Source organism: Mastigoproctus giganteus, chromosome 3, assembly GCF_048544385.1.
Source record: "Mastigoproctus giganteus isolate SK-2022 chromosome 3, ASM4854438v1, whole genome shotgun sequence".
In the NCBI taxonomy this organism is placed as follows: domain Eukaryota; kingdom Metazoa; phylum Arthropoda; class Arachnida; order Uropygi; family Thelyphonidae; genus Mastigoproctus; species Mastigoproctus giganteus.
Window position 1 is genome coordinate 47,101,439 of NC_143577.1, and position 24,601 is coordinate 47,126,039.

The window sequence follows — 24,601 nt, forward strand, 5'->3', positions numbered from 1 at the left end:
AAACACTGTGCAACAAGCACACGTTATGCACAGAAGAGCAAACCCCTAAGCTAATAATAAATGCTTCTTAATAAGAAGAGTACAGTTAACCGCACGTGTAAACCAAGCTCCGGAAGCGTAAGTGACAATAGGAACAAAAACATATTCATAAATATTTAAAACACGACCCTTTATTCTCACTTAACACGAACAGCTCTTCAAAGTCTGGCATACAATAATTTTACTTTTTGCTTTAGGTATTTTACATGCTCAGTAAAAACAATCTCTCCTCTAGGCAAAATTCCAAATTCTTGACGCTACATACATACCTCAAAAGAAACAATCCTATATCTAACAACTGGAGGTCTCGTCAGACTCAACCTGCCTTTCAAAAGGATAGTGACTGTGTCAGCTCTGAAGTCTGCAACTTATGCTCATCACTCCATTCTAAAAGATCTTTGAGACCATACTAGCCTTATCTTCAAGGTCTTTTCTAAATTGACCAAGTACAACGAACACAAAGTCATCGGCATACACGACAGTATGAGTATCCCCTACCATATTCGAAAAACTCATCTAAGACCATGTTTCACATATAGGATCCGAGTACTAATCCCTTTGGACAGTCACTCTCTTAAACAGTCTCTTGGACAGTCTCCACATAAGTCACTCCAGTAGGGTAATGAAACCCTACAGTTCATGTCATGTAAGTTTAATCTCTGCCAAGAAAAACAGCTAGTGACAAAGTCATCGCACTAGCTCTCTTGAATCATTTCACATGTCTTCCTCCATTATATTTGCCGCAGCCGAAGAGACATCCTACATGCATCCGTTTCACTCAAGAAAAATTGGAATGTGCCATGGAAATATCCAGTGCAGCGCACGAAAGGTAGTTTTTATCAGCATTGTTCTTACTCCATTTGCAGCAGGATTTGTCGTCTCATGAAAACTTGTACTGCAAAATTTTGGAAAGCACCAAAGTCTGTCCTTGTCTTCAGTAGAAGGCCTCACATCCCAGAACAAGTGATATGGGAGTGTTTTTTTCTTTTTTTGGCTGATACTGTATAAGCGTGCTTTCCTGCATCCTTTGCTGCTACTAGTACTAACAGGAGACAGATTTTTTTGAAGAATATATACGGCAATTTAGTGACGCAATGTGATGCACGTGTAAATGTCAAAGGCAACATTTTTAATTGGACAACCCTTGTAGGTGCATAAAAGAATCACTTGCAGAATAGCGCAATTCAAACTGCATACGTGTAATACACGACCTTTTTCACTGTTTTCAAAAATTAAAAAAAAAAAAACTATAAATAGAAAATTGCAAAGTATTTAATTATAAATTGAAAATCTAATATTAAAGCAAAATCAACGTCTGACTTAACCAATTTAATTTTTTATAGGAGATATTTCGGAGAGAAAACCGGTTTGTACTTTGCTTGGCTTGGATTTTATACCACAATGCTCGTTCCTGCTTCAATCTTAGGTGTTCTCACTCTGATGTACGGTATCTCTACTATGAACACCAACATCCCCACGTAAGTTGATTTTCGATTTAATTTGTAATTTTGATGAATACTTTAAACATCATTCTTAATTAGAAAATCTCTCAATAATCGAGTGTAAGTAACGATTATTAAGGCTTTCCCTAACCTGCCAAGAAATTATTTTTCAAGAAACACATCACATAGAAATTTGTATGATTTGAAGAGGCGAAAATGTGGTTTATTGATAAATTTATATTTCTTAAATACAGAAAGTGGGAAAATTGGAGATAGATATCTTCGTTTGAACGAAGTGTCTTTCTTTCTTTATTTTTTTAAGACTTGATAATTTAAATGCATATTTTGTAAAACCTGTTCAACCTCGTGAAGAGTGTTTTAAACCGATCTTAAATTGGTTTACATGCATAGTAAGTAGAATTTTTAAGCTAACAAAATGGCAGTTTGTTGGAGTTTACGAGCCGAGTATAGAATGAGGTGGCCCCCCTGGACACATTTGCACCAGTCGTAGGTAAATATGCCCACTTGTCAGTGGTGAAAGACACGACACAAATGCATTTTTTGGGGGGGCTTCTCTGGATCAAGCAAAGTCTAAAGAGACAAAAATGCAAATTTCGTGATTAGTGTAGTTTAAGTCGTATATACAGTATATAAATAGAGTAGACAATTTATTTTATTATTATTTTTTTTTAATTTAATGCACAATTTAGTTTAATTGTGCATTAAAAATTAAAAATATTGGAACCGACAGACTGTGCTCAATTTTAACTCAAAACAAGAGGGAGCATCTGCAATAAGCTCCACTCTCTACAATCCCCCTTGTTCCTTGAGGAATTTGGGATTATATGCCTTAAGGAGACCTGGATATCATCCAATAAACAGCTTGATACGATGTTCAGAAACTTATCTTACCACGCAGCTACTAATGATCGTATAGGAAGAAGAGGGAAGAGGCGTTATGATTATTTACCATCGTAATTTTTCACTCTCTTGCCTGAGGACCAGCAGTACAGAACGCTTTGAAGCTTTGTGTGCCAATGTTACATGTAGAAATCACCAGATCCAAATATGTTTAATTTATCTTCCACCTGATCATACACATGCTCCAGGGATGAATTGCAGTCATGGCTCGCGACTCATCTCACCTCTGATAAACCAACCTTTCTTACAGGGGACTTCAATATGCAACCCCTAGACACTCTGAAACTAGACGAGACGTCATTACCTTCACTGAAAATTTAGGGTTGGATTTCTTTGAGTTACAGCCTACAAGGGGCGACAAAGCGTTAGACTTAGTATTTCATCGTGCTGCAGATTTTATGCCCACAATATCGACCTTCACTTTTAATTCGGACCACAAACCACTCACGTTTGCTTTTACGTTTCCGTCGATCCAGCCTAGGGATGATGAAATCCTAACCAAAGCCATTTTCTCAGTTAATTTCATCAGGCAAGATATCATAATGAGTTTTCTCACTTCAACCAAATGGACAGCACTTTCTACCCTGCCGATCGAAGAAACCACTAATGGTCTCCTAAAGGCAATGGCAATTCAAGGAGCTTCAAAAACCATCAGAATCTCTAAATGGACTAAACCATGGTTCTCTACAGACCTGAAGCCCGCTTTTCTGGACAAGTAGCGTGCCTACAGGAAATGGAAGAGTACTGGATCCACAAGTGATTTCATTAGCTTTAAAAAGAAACATGCACTTTTCCTGAAGAAAAAGCGACTCGCCAACAATAGATACATAGCTAATAGGTTAGTATACTCTAAGCGGCCATTTGCAAAGCATTTCAAAGATATTTAGATGGATGAAAGCCTTTTTCGTTGAGTGGGCCGATAATACTTTTGGTGAGAGTCACGTAAAGAAAGAATCGAATCCTATCCATCCCATTACGTGATTTGACTCCAATATCAACACTTAATATCACGAAGGAGAATCAGATGAAAATAATAAACGGGTTACCGAATAAAGCTACTGCCGGGCCTGACGGATTTCCCTTTTTAATCTTTAAAATATCCTGTGTCTTCGTTGTGGATGCTCTTCTGCACATCTTTAATGAAATTTTGCGCACCTCGACAGTGCCCCAGATTTGGACACACTACTGCGTCAAACCCATTCCCAAAAATTCGAGGCCAAAAGCTGTGAATGATTTTCGTCCGATCTCAGTGGGCTCTGGACTCCTTAAAGTTTTTGAAAAGGCAATCCTAACTCAACTTTATAGAGCACTGTTTCCACCACAGACCTCGCCACCTTCACCAGGTGGTTCCTGGAAGATCTAATACCACCAATCCTCCTTCAAACTTTCTTTCACATACAGGAAGCCTTGAATTGTCGAGCTCAGTTGTTGTTATTTGGTTTTTAGGAGCATTAGCAACTAAGGCCTTATTGCTCCGGGGATATGCGGTGGTCATTCTCTGACCTTTCCGCATCCTCCGTATTTGGTGGTCACGGGCTCGAACCCCTGTCTAATCAAGAAGCGTGTGCTACGCACTGCTGCTCCTGCCCACCTGGCTACGGAGGTGGCCCGAGTTCAGCTCAACATAATTTTTCTTGACGTCAAAGCTGCATATGATAGGATTTCCATCACATCGTTACTTAACTTCCTGAAGAACTACTTCAGTATCTCTGATAGCCTCCTCACCGAACCCAATAAAATTTCGCAGGAAAGACGGCTCCTTGTAGAATACAATGGTCTTTCTCATTCCTTTACTGTCTGCAGAGGGGTGTATAGTGTGTTCGTGTCTAACGGCACCAGGGGTTTCCCCCATTGCGTTGCTTTCATTGTGGATGTAACAGGTCTGCAGAGGGGTACCACAGGGCGGCGTTTTGTCCGCAACACTGTTTGCAGCTGCTTTAGAACCTCTGCTGGCGAATTTCCAAAACATGATCTCGTACGCCGATGATTTGAAGCTCTTCATTCATTCTGATCAGCCAGAACAAGCGCTCTCAGTCCAAAGAGCTGCAATAAACCAAATAATTGACATAAACACCTTTTTTGCATTACATTGGTCTCGAGCTAAATGACGAAAAATCTGCGCGGATGACGTTCACAAAGAAGAAAAGAATAATCCCAATGCATGTCTCTATAAACGGACATCAAATCAAGTTAGTCAACTCTCACAGGGACCTCGGTTTGGTTTGGGATTCGAATCTGTCTTTCTGGGGCACTTCAAGGAAGCAAGAAACAAATTCTATGCAGCCCTTTGGTTTGCTCGTCAGGAACTGGTTGGTTACGGCAATAAGAAGCTAATATCTACGGTAGATTTATCCAAACTTGTGTTGTTCCCGTTGCTCTCTACGCGTCGGAAATCTGATCCTCCACTCCTCCAACCTACCTGCAGCAGTTCAGTTCTTGGGGCTTGAGTATTGGCTGCTGCGATCCCTCAATAGGTCTTCAGGACATCCCCTTACTATCTTTAGGGCTATACTGCACTCACTGCATGGAATGACCCCTTGAAAACAAATAATCACTGCTCGCAATATAATGACCTTCTCCAAGCTTATTTCGAGTAGACTTGATGCTCCCATCATCAATAGGCTCATCATTCTACCCAAAGATAATAGAAGAGCAACTAATCATCAAACATCTAGGATCCGACCTGCCTTCAACCAAATCAGCTCGCTCAGTCATATGTTTCCAGCAAACACGATTGGTCTCCTGAACGACCTAAATATTAACCCCGAGGCGATTTGCGTCGACAAGACATACAGATCAAAAGTCTTTGCGGATACCTAGGCAATACTGCAATTTTAGTTGTTTCAAGTCTCCTCCGCTCTCCGTAGGATTCTGTGTCTGTGGACAAACTGCACGCCTCTCCTGTTCCAGACAGCCTTCTACAACTTGCCTGCTCTCCCGCACCATGCTTCAAGGGATGCTGAATTTATTTGGAAAATTTATTCCTGAATATTGTCTTAGCCTGCTGTAATATTAATGTATATATTGTTAATATGTTATTATTTACCCTCCTAGCAAATGTTTGCTGTGTAGGAGTAGATGTAACTTCTCCTTTTCCTTTTTTTTTTTTTTTTTTTTTTTGTTATTTGCTAGTGCATCGGCTTGTGTGGCCATAATGCACCTCCAAAAGTTTTTGCATTTTACTCTGATCCAAGCCCGAGGCGGGATTCGAACCCGCGACCAGCCAACAGACGGATTTTGCAACACGTGAAATCACTATGGAAAAATCGCTGGAACCTCACTAACAAAGGCTCCATTACTAAGAAGTTTATACCGGATGTCGGACAAGTTAGCATTAGCATTAGCATTAGTAGAGGCATATGATGCAAGAAAGCAAGCTTATTCAGCATCAGCCAAAAAAAAAAAAAAAAAAAAAAAACACACACACCACTCCCATTTCACCCCTCCGTTCGTTCGAAATACCTGTCCAGTTGAGCTTTAAATTTGTTTAGGCTATCAACTTCAACAACAAGTGATGGAAGTCGGTTCCACCAACCAACCACCCGCTGGCCAAAGGCAAATTTCCGCACATCTATCCGACATCCGTCCTTCCTCAATTTGAATTTATGCCCTCTGAGGTGATTATTCTCAGCAAGATGAAGAATCCCATTGGCATTGAGCATGCTCAACCCATTCAAAGCCTTATACACCTCTATCAGATCACCTCGCCGGTGCCTAGTCTCCAGACTCTGTAATTTGCAAAACTTAAGCCTTTCTTCGTAAGAGCAACCCTTTGTTCTATTCACTAATCTTGTTGCCCTTCTCTGTACCCGTTCCAGCAGCTCTACATCCTTCTTGAAATGAGGCCTCCAGACCTGTATACAGTACTCAAGATGTGGCCTAACCATTGCCTTATACAAGGGAATAATCACCTCCTTATCCCTGCTAGAAAAATTCCTGTATATCATTGACAAGACACCATGAGCTACTCTTGCAGCTCGTCTGCACTGCTCAGAGAACTTCATATCTGCCTGCACAATTACCCCCAGGTCCTTTTCATTCTCCACCACTGTCAGTATAGTACCGCAGAGTTGATACGTTGCTCTGGGGTTACTGTTTCCCATATGTAGTACTTTACATTTGTCAATGTTAAAAAGTTTATCCACTCTCCCCAGCCTGATTTTCGCCCGGACTCCAAACCACCTACCTTTGACCGGACCTGGCTCGTTTAGAAAGAGGCTATATGACTTTGGAATCTCAGCTACTCAGCGGTGCTCCTGTGGACAGGAGGAGTCCTGGGAGCACCTGGTCTACAAGTGTGACCAATACGAGGACCTCAGATGTCAACTATACACCAAGATTCACTCGCTTCTTCGAAACCAGGAGGACATCATTCTACAAGAGGAAGAGACCTACAAAGCATTCACACTTTTTGCGCAAAATCTGTTCACAAGACAACGAACCCTACCCTCCTCTTGAGTGGAGGTATCCCAAAAGTTCACAAATCCATGAATAGGACAATATCAATCACGAGACAACAGCCATCCCTCAATGGCCCAGAGTAATGGAAACACAACTAAGACTCTGACTCAACTTGTTCAAAGACACCACAGAAGACCAGAAGAACCCCATCTTGCCCTGTTGGGCACCTGGACTAAAGGACATCCAAGGTTATCATATGACTCAACATACACTGTTTCTCTCTTGAACGGTGCTTTCTTTCTCTTCCCGTGGGGAGAGGGGCTTTGCCCCCACTCCTTCCCTTCCCCAAATCTCTTCCCTCTGGTGGAGCACGGGCCTGCTCCACTGCAATTGCGGGGCCATCCTCTCTATCGGCCCCTTACTTCCTTTTCTTCCCTCCAGTCTTCGGTCTTCACACCCCCTTTACTGTTGACTTTCACAGCGTTTTCAGCCCCACGCGTCCAAATTTAACTACATCAAAATTTCCTGCCCCTGCATATAGAAAATATTTCCTACATGCATATAGAAAATATTATTTCAGCGTATAGCCCCTCGCAAGCTTTTAAATTATTCTAACAAACGCTAATAACTAACCGCGAGCAACACTTTTTTTTTTTTTTTTTTTTTTAGGTTCTAGCCACTGAAATCCCAGGAAAGTAGGTGGCAGGACCCGCCAGAGTACTATATAGGTAACACCCGGCCGGCCTCCCCGTGGCGAGGTATGGTAACGTCGGGTTCCATTAGGGGCCCGGCGGCTAACAGGCCGGATGAACAAGGGCACAACATGCTACATACCACATGACCCATATACTTTTAAATCCCTGGCTTGTCCGATACAGTGTACATATACGGAGATGGGAGAAATCCCAGGAGCCGTTAGACCCAAATATACCTATACCTATACCTTTGGGTTGCCAGGCAGGCACTTTACCCACCTGGCTAGCCCGGTCGGCTCTTTTTCCTTTACTTGAACAAATAAATAAATAAGAATCGGTAAAATGTTGCCAAATATTTTGCACTGCTTTTAAGAACTACGACTGAAAATGATCTATTTGAAAAACTAAGTTGTAATTTTAATATTTAAGATTCATATTTACAAGTAATTAATAAAATAAGAAAAGTTATTGCAACTAAAGGAAAGAAGGAAATTTATAAAGACGTAAGGAGAAATGTAGAAAACAATTATAGTTGCTGCTTGCAATGCAGAGGTGTCCATTTTTAACAGTGTCAACAAAGCAAAACACAAGAATGCTTCCAGGGGCTGTGATTTACCTAAATAAAGAATTAACAAACACAAATTAAAATTTATTTGTAAAATGATTATCAGAACACTACTTCCCGCATCCAACTGAAAAAGTTCTAATTCTTGATCACCCACGTATCCCAGAATATCTTCAAACTTAAGATGTCATAAATACATGAAAAGAAAAAATAAATAAATTAATTAATAAATTTAAAAGAGTTGATATTTTCTCTCTCTGAAGGTCTTACAGTCTCTTACAACATGAAGAAAAGTAAAATGAAGCGGATCACGAGAATAAGTCACTCAAGCGAATTTGGATAAACATGAATTTCGAGTAGACTTGATGTTTTATGTTTTAATACGTGTACTGAATGGGCTACAGAAAATGACATCTTACGGTTGCGAGTGCTTTAGAGAAAACACAACAAAACACACAAAAATCTATGATTTCTTGATTAAAATGTGAATAATAAATAAGCATGTAAATTGACAATTTAATATACACTGATTGATCACTGAATTATGACTACCCCAATGAAAACTGAATGCGACCCGTTGACCACGTGAGGTACGAGAGTGGGGAGTTACTCGACCTACGTAGCATAGATAAGGTGTCAGCGGTTCAGTAGGTAGCAAAATTCCGAGCGTGATGGGTAACAGGAAGGATTTATCGGACTTTGATAAAGGACAGATTGTGGGTGCTCGACGAGCTGGTGCCTCGATTTCCCAAACGGCTGAACTGGTGGGGTGTTCGAGAGCCGCCGTAGTTAAAGTGTATCAGGACTGGCGTCAAAATGGTCAAACAACGACCCGACGGCAAAACTGCAAAGGTCAGCGAAAGGTTGATGTTAGAGGTGAGCACCGGGTCCGACAATCGGTACAGGCGAAAAGGTGCAGCACTGTTGAAGAGTTGACTACCCAATACAACATGGGCCAACCCGGAATAATATCTGGCATGACCATGCATCGCACGCTCGGGCTATACCAATTGACGACCCCTACAGCACCTCTCGTAACCAAGGTTCATCGGCGTAAAATGCTCGCCCGATGCAAAAAGTTGTACGTTAGAAGACTGGAAGATGTGCTGGTCGGATGATTCACGTTATTTACTCCACACCGTGGATGGTTATGTACGGATTTGGCGTCAACAACATGAGGCTCTTGATTCTTGGCCCATGCATGGTATCAAAAGTGCAGGCCGGTGGAGGCGGTTGTATGGTGTGGGGCATGTTTCACTGGCAGGAATTTGTACCCCTGGTGCATGTGGAACAACGTATCAGTGATCTCCGCTATCGTCAACTGCGTGCTGACTGTGAACACCCCGCTATGTTACACTTTTTCCCGAATGGCAATGGTGTCTTCCAAGATGACAATGGGCCGAGCCAGCGGGCACTTGTTGTGGAATGGTTTGAGGAACAAAGTTCTGACTTCCAATATATCGATTGGCCTTCGAACTTCTCCCGATATCAATCTCATAGAACACTTGTGGGACACTATGGAAAGGCATATCAGGCGTCTGGATACACTAATCACCTCCATACCTACATTGCTGACCGCATTACACATATCTTGGTTGGCCATACCTCCCGAACGCTTCCGACATCTTGTTGAATCAATACCATGTCGGATAGCTGCTGTACTGAGGGCAAAAGGAGGACCTACGAAGTATTAGGTAGGTGGTCATAATTCAGTGATCACTCAATGTACATTAACCGTGAGGTGCCTATACCTAACACAGCCTAATCGTTGTATCTCATGCGTTTAGCGAGGAAACCTACGGATGACAGTATGTGGAGAGGTCGCTAAAAATTCTTTATGTCGAAGTCCACTGTAGTTGTGTTAATAATAGTCTTTTGTTCGAGAACAATCATCTTGACGAGGGCATCTAATTCATTGCTATATATATGGTCTGTGTAGGCCGTATTGGGACATATATTGGGAATATTTCAGCTTGCAAAACATGGGAATGAACTCCAATCCCCCACCAACTCACTCCATAAGTCCACGAATATCGTGTGAGTATAATTAATGACCGTTCCTCTGACCAAGTTATGAGCCTTAAATTATGATATACCTAAATAATTTTTAGTCTTTTTTGGTTTTTTTTTAAGTTTTGCTTACTTATTTCATTTTATTCGCACCGTATTTTATTTTTGCTTATTAGGACTTAAGCACATTCATGTGTGCAAATTTTGAGCTTTGAAAATTTAAAACAGAGAATTAAAAACAGAAAAAAAACTAAACAAAACTGTCATAATTTTGTTCTCTTATTTTTCTGTTAGTTTGGCTCATTTGAGCCAATTTTGACGTTTAACTATTATATTTTTGATAGAAATATTTAAAATATCTTGGATTTTATTACTTTTTTTAGACGTTCGGAACGTTAAAAAAATATAGACCATACGGGGAGAATGTTTTTAAGAAAAGCTAGCCAGCAGGCTTATAAAAAGGTAACGATATTGAAAAAAAGTAAACTCTGTAAAATCCTGCACTTCAGAATCCGAAATACTTTAAAATCCAGCACATTTTACAAAGAATTTATATTTTAAAGTCGGAAAATATTAAGAATGCAATCCGGCACACGTATCACGACCACTTTGTCCTTAAGAATCTATGCAAAAAAAAAAAGAGTGACATTTCTTTCTTTATAACATGCTTGAAAGACTATCTTGTGCTTTAATCTGTGTTTAGCAGCAGGATTTAAAATGCGTATATAATGCAATAGTCAATTCTCACAGCAGAACAAACTTGCCTTTGCAAAGAGTTGCCTTGGTATTACGCTACTTTCAAAAAGATAACACTCTAAAAGGTTAATTCATCATTTATTTAAAAGATGAGACTGCTATGACAGCCTGTTTCTGGATTACCTTGTCTCTCATTATATAGCGGGTGGCCTTTAGTAACAACCAGCAGAAAAAAGCAGTTGTAAAGAAGTTGTTCGATGTCAGCTGTCATACGGTATACGAAACAAATTTTAAAAAGTCGTAATATAGCTAAAACTATCTGTTGAATGTAGTGTAATACTACTGCAACTCATTATACAGGGTGTCTCAAAAATACACGGCATAACTTCAGGAATGAGTTCCTCATATGTATCAATAAAAATATTTTATATCAACATAGTTCCGGAAATGCTTGGTTTCCGAGTTTTGAAGGTCTGTCTATGATACTTAACTGTTCACATCACCTTATAGTAATTCTTCAAAATGTCCACCTTCTGCCTGAATACAGGCCTCACATCGACGTCTCATGGACTCGCGAAGACGATGCCAAATTCCCGTTGGCATCGTCGTACCCGTCCTATCCGCTGCAGATGGTAAGGATACAGTTGGTGTTCTAGCATCTCTCCAAATAGTCGAACGTTGAACAGCCAGTTGCATTGCTATTCTGCGTGTGCTGATTCCAGGAGTGGCATGCACAACATCCAAAATCTCCTCCTCTACTTCAGGAATCGTAGATCTTTGTCGTCCTCTGTCGGCAGCACGAGGTGTAAAGGTCCCATGTTCACAAAGGCGGCGATGGATAATTTCAAACGTTTTCCTGTCTGGACATCTTCGTTCTGGAAACATTTCGTGGTATAAACGACGAGCCTCCAGAGCATTGCCGTCCGCCAAACCGTACATAAAGTGCATATCCGCTTGCTCCTGATTTGAGTACATGGTCGGAATGGAAAACCACCAGATTCTATCAGTACCTTGCGATGAAGGAAATCACCTGCGGGAGATAAGACATTCCGGTTAATAACTCGGGAACCAAGCATTTCCGGAACTATGTTAATATAAAATATTTTTATTGTCTACATATGAGGAACTCATTCCTGAAGTTATGCCATGTATTTTTGAGACACCCTGTATAGACAACATTGTTATGCTATTAGAATTAAGATCTCTGCATTATCAATGCAATTTAAATCCTGCTGCCCTCAAAGACAAATGAAAGGAGAAGATAGTCATCATAAATGTTTACAAATGTAATTAATCAAGTTCAGTTGTTTTTGCTTGATATTTAATGAAATGTGCTCCTCGAAAACTACTCAACCACTAAGGTATACCTCTCTAAAATTCGGTACTTCTCAATCCCTGAAGGTGTCGGATTTTAAAGAGTTTACTGTATACAGGGTGATTCACTACCAGTGCGACAAACTTGCAGGAGGTGTAGGGGGCACAAAGACGAATCGGAATCACATAGCATTGCAGGGTCCGAAATGCCTTCGTCATGCGGTAGAGGACGTTGAACGGGAGGTCGCGTGAACAGCGATCCTGCTGGAAGTCAGCATTTGCAAACCGGTTCCCGAGGCAGTAGGATGGACGAGTGTTCAAACGTTGAACTGGCCGACATGCACCTCGCGTATGGAGCTGCGGACTGTAACGGGCGCGCCGCTCTACGCTTGTACCAGGAACGTTTCCAGCACAGGCGTGCTCCTCATCATACAATTTTCGCACGTGTGCACAGAAGGTTAAGTGAGACTGGTTGTTTCACGAATCGAGACCATGAATCGAGAGCGAACGACGAGGACGCCAGACAATGAGGAGAATGTCCTACGTCTTGCAGAAGGCAATCCGAGTACGAGTACTCGAGCGATAGGCCAACGATTGAGTATTTCCCAATCCACTGTATGGAGGATACTGTCAACAAACCAAATGAGTTCATACCATCTGCAAAGCGTCCAATCATTGGAGCCTGCGGATTATCCACTCCGGAGGACTTTTGCTACTTGGTTTCTTCAACAGAAACGGTTCGCAAATGCTGACTTCCAGCGGGATCGCTGTTCACGCGACCTCCCGTTCAACGTCCTCTACCGCATGACGAAGGCATTTCGGACCCTGCAATGCTATGTGATTCCGATTCGTCTTTGTGCCCCCTACACCTCCTGCAAGTTTATCGCACTGGTAGTGAATCACCCTGTATATATACCGAGTGATCACTGAATTATGACCACTTACCTAATACTGTGTTAGGCCACCTTTCGCACAGATAACAGCTGCTGTTCACCTAGCACTGATTCCGCTAGATGTCTGAAGACGTCCGTAGAGATCTACAGTCATGCTGTCTGCAAAGCTTTCCAGTGTCGAAATAAATGACGGTTGCGTGTCCATATGCCTCACTTCCCGTTAAAAAACATCCCACAGGTGTTCAATTTTATTGAGGTCAGGCGTATTTGGAGGCCAATCAAGATGGATGATATCTGCACTTGTTCCTCGAGCCACTTGTGAGCAGTACGGGCTTTGACGCTCCCGTTTCTGTCCAGGAAAAAATGCATCATGGCCTCCTAAGAGCTGTCGGTAGACCTCTCCAATGAAATGTTCGTCCATACGCACCAGGGATCCTAGTTCTTGTCAGCAAAACATTTCCCGAATTATGAACCATGAATTATGACCAACCCACGAATGGGAGTGGTCATAATTTAGTGGTCACTCAGTGTACATTTGCTCAAACATTGTCTAAGAATATATTATGTCAGTTCTGCATTTAACCATTTGGAAGAGCGGCTCTTTAAAAATTAATAAAGCTCAACTAGCCATATTGGGTGTAATTACGTTAAAATGTTTGCATGCCATAATACCTCTGATTTGAATATCTCTCGCATTAAATACTTTGATTACCGCATTTGTATTGTATTTCTTTTTATTTGAGTGATTAATTATAACTCATGTTTACAGCCAAGAAATCTGTGATACAAATGGCTCAGGAGCTATCTTCATGTGTCCTATGTGCGACAAGCTTTGTGACTATTGGGAGCTCAAAGAAGGATGCTTCTTCAGCAAGGTAAAAAAAAAAATCCTCTTTTCTGATGGGATTATTTTAACCGACACGTTACGTTACTATTTGGTATACAAGTTAGGGCAGTAGCTTCGGTTTTGTATATATAGCTACGAACAAACTAAGTTGGTTACGAAGTACACCTCATATTGTGGAGGCACTTCGCCATGAATTATCTTGTACACCAAATAGTAACTTAATGTTTCAGTTAAAATAACCACATCAAAAAAACAGGAATTTTTTAAAATTTTATTTTATCTATTTTTTGAAATGAACACCATTATACATGAGGTATTTGTCCGAAATTCACTTGAGTTACTATTTAATTTAATTATGTTCTTCTTTATATTACGGCACAAACACCAGGTCAGAGGAATTTCCCATAAATCATGAATACAATCGTTAATCGTATTTAGCAGTTGTAGTTTAAGATAACGATTATAGTCCATGTACTCGTAGAGTGACATTTTACCAAGGATTACTCTATGTGGATTATAATAATTGCAATTTAAATCGCAATTCGCCCGCCTTTTCAGAGTTATTGTATTTACACACAAGGTAGTAATAATGCAACTTAAAACATAAAAATATATAATTTTTTGACGTGAACATATTAATCCGTATACAAGAAAACATAATAACCGAATTTTATTGCAGAGCTTGGATGAAAAAGAAAAATATGCAAATAAAGAACATCGATCAATGTTACTGTATTAACTTGCACGTATATTACTAAAACACTTCATACAAGTTAAACATATAAGAAACGGAATGTAAAGTAACAGAATTCAGTAACGGAATGTAAAGTAACAGAATTCAGTAACGGAATGTAAAGTAACAGTTGAAATAACCAGTCGTAGTCAGCTAAGTAATTCTCTCTTTGAAACAACGCATTTCTCGTGTCTGTTGTTATCATTAATATGGTAATAGCGCGACGACTACTCCCAAAGTTTACGGAAGACAGCAGTGACAGAGAAAAGAAAAGGTAAACGCATTGATATCAAAATTTTAACAAACAAACGAGCATTTACAATTTCTGGTTACCCGAGCGAGTAGCTCAACCGTAATTTTGTACACAATTACAATGTGTACAAAATTACGGCTCAATCCTAAATGTACAAATTTAGGGTTGAGCTACTGATAGACCATATATTAAATTATGTATTAAATATGGCCTGATAGACCATATATTAAATTTGTCGTAAAAAATGTATTTTTTTATAGTAAAAACCACAGTTCTTAATAACAGATAAGTGTTTTTCATTTAACCATTATTATACTTTGGATACAAAAAACTAAACTGATAAATTTTTCTAAATACAACTTCTAAATTGATGAACTGTAGATTTTTTTTTTTTTTTTGTCAAGTTTAAGTGGATCGCTTTTTGAAAAAGGGAAACGCTGATATAAACCATTAAGGATGGCCGCGTGCCAGTATATTTTCCAATGAGTGCCACTGGTTCGTCATCGCTTATTTCTAAGATATATAAATTCATCATATTGGTCAACTAAAATTACAAGTAAAGAACTCTGCGGCGCATAATTTTGAAAGTTTTAATGTTAATTACTTTATTATAAAATATATTATTAAAATTATTAATTTTGATATTTTCAAAACTAATAGTGTATTAAATATTTATTGATTCTATTTTTGTTTCTAGATAGTTCATCTATTTGACAATCCTGCCACTGTTGGTTTTGCAGTATTTATGTCACTATGGGGTAAGTATAACTGCTGTGATTCAGCAGTTGACGAAAATTTGATGTTAACAATTGGTATTTAAAACTGCAAGCGTCGGAAATAAAGTCATATAGCTTTATACATCGAAATATAAGGTGTTTCATTTCATCGTTTTCGGGTTGTTCTTCGAAATTCAAACAGCCATAGCTCTGTAACCGTTCGGCATAGAGTGCTTGTTTTTATGAACTGTATTCATTGTTTTCAGGATCCATTCATGGATCAGGATCGTACTTTCAGGGTCCTTTAGTGAGATCCCCTAGTGGGGAGTATTTTCATCGATCTTGAAATCAATAAAAAGGGTTCATAAAGATGTGACATATTTTTAACGGTTAAGGCTGTTTGAATTTTAAAAAAAAATGGTAAAGGAGTTTCAATGGTAAAAATTAATAAAAATTAAATAAGAATAAGCAAACCTAGTATGAATAAACATTTTACAAATACACGTGTCTGCTTATTCTTATTTATTATTTGAAGCACTAAAAACTCCATAACCATTTTTTATTCAAACAGCTATAATTGCGTACTCATTCGGAATCGGATACATGACATGACATGGTTATAAAAACTATTCATTGTTTTTCAGATCCTGAATCGATTCTGAAAGTAGAGCCCACATGTTATGAACACACACACACACACACACACACACACACACACACACACACACACACACACACACACACACACACACACACACACACACAGTAAATGAAATGAGTTTAATTTGTTAAAACATACTTCATTTATGAATCCGTTTATTCAATGAACTATATTTGAAGCAGCTCAAAGAGCTAAACAGCTAAATCACAAACCCTGATGTTTTAGCTTTTGCAGTCCTCGATTTAAAATAGATGAAGAGGAAAGCAGCCAAACAAGCTACTTCTTATAGTCCGAATGCAAGACTGATTGACAGTCTGTGCAAGGAAGTAATTTTACTTCCTTCAGTAGTCATCTCGTCCATTTAATCCTCCTATACCAACATCGTGTTTTTGGCTATCCAACGTGCATGTTCACACACCGATTTGTGTTCTGCGAGAGCAAAAATCTGAAATAACTAACAACATTGACCCACTAGATATGAATAGATATGAATGGCATAACAATTGGTGATCTTCAGGTTGCTAACAAACTAATAAATAGATTTTGTATCTACATTCACGCGTGAAGAAATTTTTTTAGGGATAGAAACATGAGAAGCTCAAAATTATAACTGGGAGCTAAATGATTTTGTTATAACTGCGATGAAAGTGGAAGTGACATTGCTAAAGCTAAAAGTAAATTAGGCACTGGGCTGATGGAATCTATCCAGTTATATTAAAAGAGGAAAGCAAACCTTTGGCCATAATTATGAGAGTATCCTTGGAAGCAGAGGAGGTTCCTATAGTTGAAGGATGCAAATGTCCCTCCTATTCACAAAGGGGAAATCAAAGGGCGACGTAAATAGTTAGACTTGTAAGCTTGACGTGCTCCAAGGAAAATAATGGAGTCAGTGATTAAAGAAGTCACGCAGCATCATCTTAACAGGAATGAAACTATACGGAAATCACAGCATGGGTTTGGTAAGGAGGGAGGATCCTGACTGACCAATTTGATTAGCTACAGTGACTCAGTAGCAAAGGAACTGGTGCAAATAATAATTTTTACATCACATATTTAGATTTCAGTAAAGCTTTCGACACTGTTACACATGAAAGACTCCTGCTGTACAAATTGAAGCAGTGTGGCAGTAAGAGCAAATTACTGCTATGGATAAAGAGAGGGTTGGGTGGCAGAAGAAAGAGTTTTTAATGAACGGCACTGCTCTTCTTGGACTACTGTTATTAGCGGCTTCCCTCAGGGTTAATAGCTGGGCCCTTACTGTTTAAAATATTTATTAAGGATAGTGATGAATGCATATCAAGCTTATTATCTAAGTTTGCAGTTGATACAATGGTTGTCAGGGAGGTTAATGACAGTAATCAGGGTATGATACTGCAACAAGAGCTAGAAAAATAGTCAGATGGGCTGAAAACTGGCAATTCAGATATAACACTGGTAAATGCAAGGTACTCCATATGGGCAGCAGTAATCCCAGGAAAATATACCAATTAGGTAGTACCATGCTGAAAGCTTGCTTGTTTGTTTGTTGCTTGTTTGTTGTTTTAGGAGCATTAGCAACTAAGGCCATATTGCTCCGGGATATGCGGTGGTCATTCCCTGACCTTTCCGCATCCTCCGTATTTGGTGGTGATGGGCTCGAACGCCGGTCTAATCAAGAAGCGTCTGCTACGCACTGCTGCTCCTTCCCACCTGGCTACGGAGGCGCCTGCCATGCTGAAAGCGGGGAAGAATGAAAGAAACTTAGAGGTAATTGTACGGCCCGATATGAAGTTCTCTAATAAGCACAAACAGGCTGCTAAAACAACTCACGGGGTTCCGTCAATGATATATAGGAACTTGCCAGCAGGTGATTATCATTGCAGAAGGCAATGGTTAGACTACATCTTGAGTACTGCATACAGATCTGAAAGACTCATTTAAGAAAGATGTGTATCGCTTGGAATGGGTGCAGGGAAAAGCAACCAGATTAGCCAAGAACACAAAGGGGTACTCTTACCACCAAAGTCTTCAGCTGTGCAAAATTGCAGAGCTTGGAAACTAGGCTCTTACGAGGAGACCTGGTCGAAATGTTTAAGGCTTTAAGTGGATTGGCAAAATGAATAATGATGATGGTATTCTCTTTTTTGGACAACACACATACGCATGGGGACATAAATTTAAATTGAAAAATAATGGATGCAGAATAAATGGGCGAAAATTTGCTTTCACCCAGACAGTAATGATTATTGGAACAAAATACCATTTGGAATGGTGAAAGTAGATAATTTGAATAAATTTAAGAAATAATTAGATTTATTAATAGAAGGAATGAACAGATGATGTAGGTATTTTTTTTTCTTTTTTTTTTTTTTTTTTTTTTTTTGATAATGCTGCATAACTTGCTTCCATGCATCACTTGCTACTACTAATAACCTGGAAAAAACCCCGAATCTTCCAAATCATATCTGCTAACAACAGCTTCGACTGAAGCAGCATTAAAGAATTCCTCCAGTCACAGATGGAATTCGACCTTCAGAACTCGAATGAGGCGCCTACGTAGCCAGATGGACAGGAGCAGCAGTGCGTAGCACACGCTTCTTGATTAGACCGGGGTTCGAGCCGTAACCACCAAATGCGGAGGATGACCACCGCATATCCCGAAGCAATATGGCCTTAGTTGCTAATGCTCGTAAAAACAAAATAACAAACAAACAACTCGAATGAGTGGAAGTGGAGGAATACCTTATATAACTAATAAGTCAAATTCACATATAATTCAGTAGGTGAGCTTCGATATACTGTAAGGGTGCTTACACGTAGAACGTAGGTAGCTGCTTACCGGAAACCAGCAGCGACATAAAGCAGAAGCTTCTCACTGGCTATGGACACATAGAAAGCAGTTGACCAGTGCAACTTCTCGGTATGAGATGGGGTAAAATTTTGCACTAGTCGACTGCTTTCCATTGTGTTCATAGCCAGTGAGAAGCTTCACCTGCATGTCACTGCTGGTTCCAGGTAAGTGGCTACCTGCGTTCTACGTGTAAGCACCCTAGGGTGCTTACACATAGAAGTTGCACTGGTCAGCTGCTTTCTGTGTTCTAGCCAGCGAAAAGCTTCCACTTTATGTGGCTGCTAGTTCCGGTAAGCGGCTACCTGCGTTCTACGTGTGCGCGCCCTAACTCTACATAAAATTTAAGTCTAGTATGAACCCGTCATTAAGTTATATAACACCTTACCAAACACTGTTTTAAATACTCGATACGTATCTTAATGGCATTCAAACGTTCAAGATGACTGTCATAGCGAAATTTAGATTCAGCTCTGTAATTTGCAGCGTAAGCGCTGGTACGTCAGACATGTTGATACTTAAGAAAAAAATGAAAAAACAAAGTGCTTCAACTGTTTTTAATAAAAATCATGCGAAATCAATATTATTCTGAGAGGTTACTGTAATGGAGACGACCAGTAACAATACTGCGTGTATTGGTATTGGTCAACCCGAATGTTTTGAATATTCTGTGTTAATACATAAGCAGTTATCAGTTGATATCATGATTCACAATTAGATCTAGGAACCAGATATGGATCACTTACCATTATATCTTTTACCTTCGTTAAATTACTTCACAAATGCAAGCGCCAAATAACTGTTCCTGAGGCCTGAACTACCCCTTACGAGCAAAACTGCGTGTGTTAATTAATGTGTAATCAAGGTTAATCAATGGCTAACCTTGTTCACGGATGACTTCCAAGTGAAATTTCCTTTCTGCATAATAGCTCTAACTTTTCTTTGGCGAGTGGCCAACTGGTAATTACATTTGCCGATTTTCGGTGATCTTCCGGATTCGCTCATTTTTATAAAAAAAAAAAGCTCAAAAATGGGTAGTGCCTCACCTCAAGATCCATAGTGTTTCACCTAAAGTATAGTGCTTCACCTCATAGTGTTTCACCTCAAGATCCATACACTTTTAAATCTCTGGCCTTTACAGTGAACTGTTACGCCCACAATGGAAGCAACGCGGAGATGGGGGAAACCCCTGGTGCCGTTAGACATGAACACACTATAGTGCCAGATAATGGATTACATTATCACACATTTTTTGAGAGAAAGTCAAAACATATCAGGCTAGCAACATTGATTCTGTATTAAATTAGATATAGTTTTAGGGATTCAATACTAGAATCTCGGGGGTTATACATGGTGACGACGATTCCAGGCTTGAGCCTGAGGAGTGGGATGCATCCCCCTTCTACTCTCCAGAGTTTCGACAGGTCTGTTCTAGGGCTTGCATAAAACCGAGAAATTTCAAAACCAAGTTTAACCGAAGTTTACTCTTAAAACCGGTTTTAAAACCGATTTTCTCAGACTTAGGGAAAATAAGTAAAAGCTATAACACAGGTATTTATTTTATCTTGGGTAGATTGTACAAATCGTAATCAAATCTTTTAAACAAAATCTATCACCTCTTATAGTAAAAAAAATAAAAAAATTAAAATGCTCCAAAAAAGTAACCGGCTTGAGATTATACAAAATTACAAATTGTAGTCAAATCCTTTGAATAAAAAGTATCTTCTCGTATAGTAAACAAAAAAATAATAAGCCCTATAATAATAATAATAATAATAAATAAATAAATAAAAATAATGTGAAAAAAAACAGCTTAAAGTATTTGTAAAATACTTTACAAATAGTAAAGTATTTAAAAATAAATACTTTACTATTTATTGCTCAGCTTTCTTCTGAAAATGATCCTTTAAAAAACACAGTATATTAAGCATTTTTCCTGATAGACTTGACCTTATTTTTGTGTTAAAGAGACCAGTGATCGAAAACACTCTCTCAGATTGGACACTTGTTGGTTTAATGGTCAGCAGTGCTCTATAAACTTTCTCCAGCTTTTCACTTCTACTGCTAGTTGCCTCCAAAATTTTAAATTCTTTGCTGATTTCCAATTCACTCGGATATTTTGAAGGCTATTCAGTTAATCTCTTTATTACACTATCATACTCTCGCATGAGTGTATCTCCAACATCGGAACTAGACGAGTCTTTGTTTTCTTTTAAAAGAAAAGTTCGTTTATTTTTAGTTTCTTCATTCAACGCTAAGACTCCTTCGCAATGTTTTGCAAATAATCTTTGATAAATCTCTTCAGCGTGCTTTTTCCAAACTTGCTTACTTGGAAAATCAAAAGTTCTGGAACCTGAATCTTCTTTCCTAAACTTTTTTGGGGTTGTGTAGATAGCTCAGCAAAGCCACAGTTGGGCAATTTCGTCTTGCATTGTAACGCTGAAAAAGGCTTTGGTGAAACTTTAAAGCAAATGGGTTTTCTGCTGTATCAAGCTTAGCAAGCAAAAATTCTATTGAAGACTCTGCTTTAAGTAAGTCTGTATCTTCTGAGGTTATAGCCTTCAAAATCATTTCAACTGGTCGCAAAGTTTCACGTAGCAATTCAAGTGTTTTCCAGTCATCGTCAGACACAGCTTCAGTTGACAGTACTGCTCATAGAGCATTTGGAATGCAATTTTTCAATTTCAAAAATCTCTCAATCATATAGAATGTGCTATCCCATCTAGTCTTGCAATCTAATATAAGTTTATATTCTTTCCTATTAAATTTTGCTTTAACAAAATTTTGTAATATGTCATTTTTGGTAGACGATTTTCGAAAAAGCTTGCAAATTTTTCTGACTTTGTTAATAGTTTGTGCAATATTGGCCATTGGATTGAAGAAATAAATGAGCTCATCGGTAAAGTCGGTTTGATAAAGCATGCCTTGCTGTCTTTCTTCAACTTCTTCATTGTCTTTGGGAGACTCAGAGACTGTGGCACCATAATTGATTGCTTTTTCATAAAGTACATCTATAACTGACAGATGTTTACAATGGTCTATAGAATGTTGATTATTAGGCGTAATTTACTTGCCAAACTAAATCATCATTGCTGCTCCATCGGTGGTGCAGGCAACAATATCCCCATCCAAGTTCTAACCAAATTCCTTCAAGTGTCCATTCACAATTTGCTCAGTTCTTCTGCTATCAAGTGAACCATTAATCTCAATAAGACCTAACGACCAATGATTGTCTTTTGAATGCAAATTTATATTCATATACCTTTTATTTTGTATATTTCGTCTAGAGTCAATGAATATCGTGCACCCAAAACCAATGAATTTTTGAAATGCTGAATGAGTTCTTCTTTCTTAGTTTTATAATAATTCAGAACCATATTTTTAATTCCATTCACTGAGGCTGGTGGTAATTTATCGTATTTATTTCTTTGAAGGTGAAGGCTTGATTGTATAAACTCACTCTTGGCAATTGAATTAAAAGAAAATCCATCTAAAGCAGCTAATTTTGAAATCTCTTCTTCCATATATTTTTTAACGATAAAGTTTTCTAATGTTCTTACAATTTTTACGGGAGGTTCACTGTTATCATGTTTAATGTTAATCTGATGCATTTTCTTTAAATGCAACATCAAAGATGATGTAGATCCTCCAGACGACTTCATTATCTTCTGACATTTCGAACATTGTGCTTCATCTTTGCTTTTTCGAGCAAAATAATTCCATACATTTGATTTCATCTTAGACATATTAAGAGTAATAAATATTAATTAGTAGGAATTTATATCACCGACAATTTTAAATAAAAATATTGAAGATAACAAAGGCACAACACTATGCGTCACTCCCGCAAGCATTGAATGAAGAGCCTAAACGAGGCAAGTTTCAAAATTTTCACGAAAGAAATTTTTTATTTATTTACTTGCAATTTTTTTTCCCCAATTAAATCTATTGTATTTTCAAAATTACATAAAAGCTAAATTTGGTGAAGCTGCTTTTCGGAGAACATTTGATCGCAAATTTAATTGGAATAAAGAAACAAAAAACTTTCTACGATCGAAATTTGATGCAATATTCAGCGAATCTGTTTCTAGTGGGTAATCATCAATAAGGCGCATTCCATAACTTGCCTGGCGAACAAGATAGATGGAACGGAGAAATGTTGAGCATTTTCTTTTACGCTATCGCTCCGACTCACTCAGTCGTAAATGAGTACACCTGCATCGTGCCATGATACAGGTGAGAAGATAAAAGGTACCCCTCCTAGATTTGGGCCACTTGCCCATGAGATTCGTACCTAAACATAAAATAAAATAAAATAAAAAACATATTTAAAACATAAAGCAGTTGAACGATCCAGACAAACGAACAAACAAAAGAAAATGTGCGTAACAAAAAACTATATTCGAGGGCTAACTAAAAAAATATTCGAATCCGGTTTTAGAAGCTCGGTTTCGGTTTTAACAACTCAATATGAAAACCGGGTTTAACCGCTTTATAAAACCGGTTTGCAAGCCCTAGTCTGTTCTCCTGAGTTTGCCTATTTTTGAGGGATTTGGATGAAATAATTGTTCTGCAGGCCTGATAAAGGTATATAGTAGAATCCTGAAACGTTGCCTCATGTTTAAGTATTAGTATTGTATTGGTTATTTTATATTCCCTTGTATTAATATTAAATAAACTTATTTAATATTAATACCTGGTAGTATATTTTTATTTCAGTTAATGATGTTAGATATCTTCCTTATGAGAAATTAACGTTATTACGAAAATTAATTTTTTTTTCTCCCAAATACAAATTACTGTCCTTATTAAGACAATAAAATTGAAATATTTAGACTTTTTTTTTTTTTTTTTAGTTAACTGCTAATCAGAAAGAATAACTACCTTTTTTTTTTTAAAATAGCCACCTTGTTCATGGAGTTTTGGAAAAGAAAACAAGCTACACTAGCTTGGGAATGGAACTTGGCAGACCTTGACCACGATCTGGTATGGAAGGATATGTAATGCACCGCAATTATCTCCGTTGCTTATACTACTTTTCTTGGAGGTTTTCTTTAGGGAAATCCAACAAGTAAAGAAAACTTGCATATTATAAGCTTTTTTAACATATTATATACCGAGACAAGTGTAAATACTACGTCCGGTTGCAGTACGTTTAGTGTCTCGTACTGGGCTTGAACATACTGGTTCCGCTTCGGATTGCACTATTGTTGAGCAATATGCAACAATTCAAACTTGTTGAGATCAGAAGGAATGAAGCTCTCTGTAATTTACAGAAAACTATAAATCTATAAACTTCTTTTGGAAAAGAAAACAAGCTACACTAGCTTGGGAATGGAACTTGTACAGAAAATTATACGAGTGACGAAACAAGTGATCGACAAAGGTCATTCGCGAGACATTACACATACTGCAACTCAACATCATAATTTAAATTTGTCTCAGCATTTTGTATGTTTGATATCCAAAATAACGCGTTTTAAAAAGTTATCAGTATTCAAGATGCAGGTTGTATTTACTCGTTGAATTGTTCTCATACGTATATGAACAAAAAAAAAAACTGAGTATAATTTACAAATTTCAACTAT

At 38.5% G+C, this 24,601-nt stretch overlaps 1 protein-coding gene across 1 annotated transcript in view; it reads left to right on the forward strand.

Moving 5' to 3' along the window:
• The window catches only part of LOC150087933 (anoctamin-4-like), a 452,209-nt gene that overhangs the window by 315,683 nt on the left and 111,925 nt on the right, over positions 1-24,601 (forward strand). The window contains exons 11-14 of the mRNA XM_090369274.1: positions 1,383-1,517; positions 13,746-13,851; positions 15,507-15,567; positions 23,917-23,999. Of these exons, the coding sequence (XP_090225400.1) occupies positions 1,383-1,517; positions 13,746-13,851; positions 15,507-15,567; positions 23,917-23,999 (385 nt within the window). The remainder of the gene's footprint in view (positions 1-1,382; positions 1,518-13,745; positions 13,852-15,506; positions 15,568-23,916; positions 24,000-24,601) is intronic.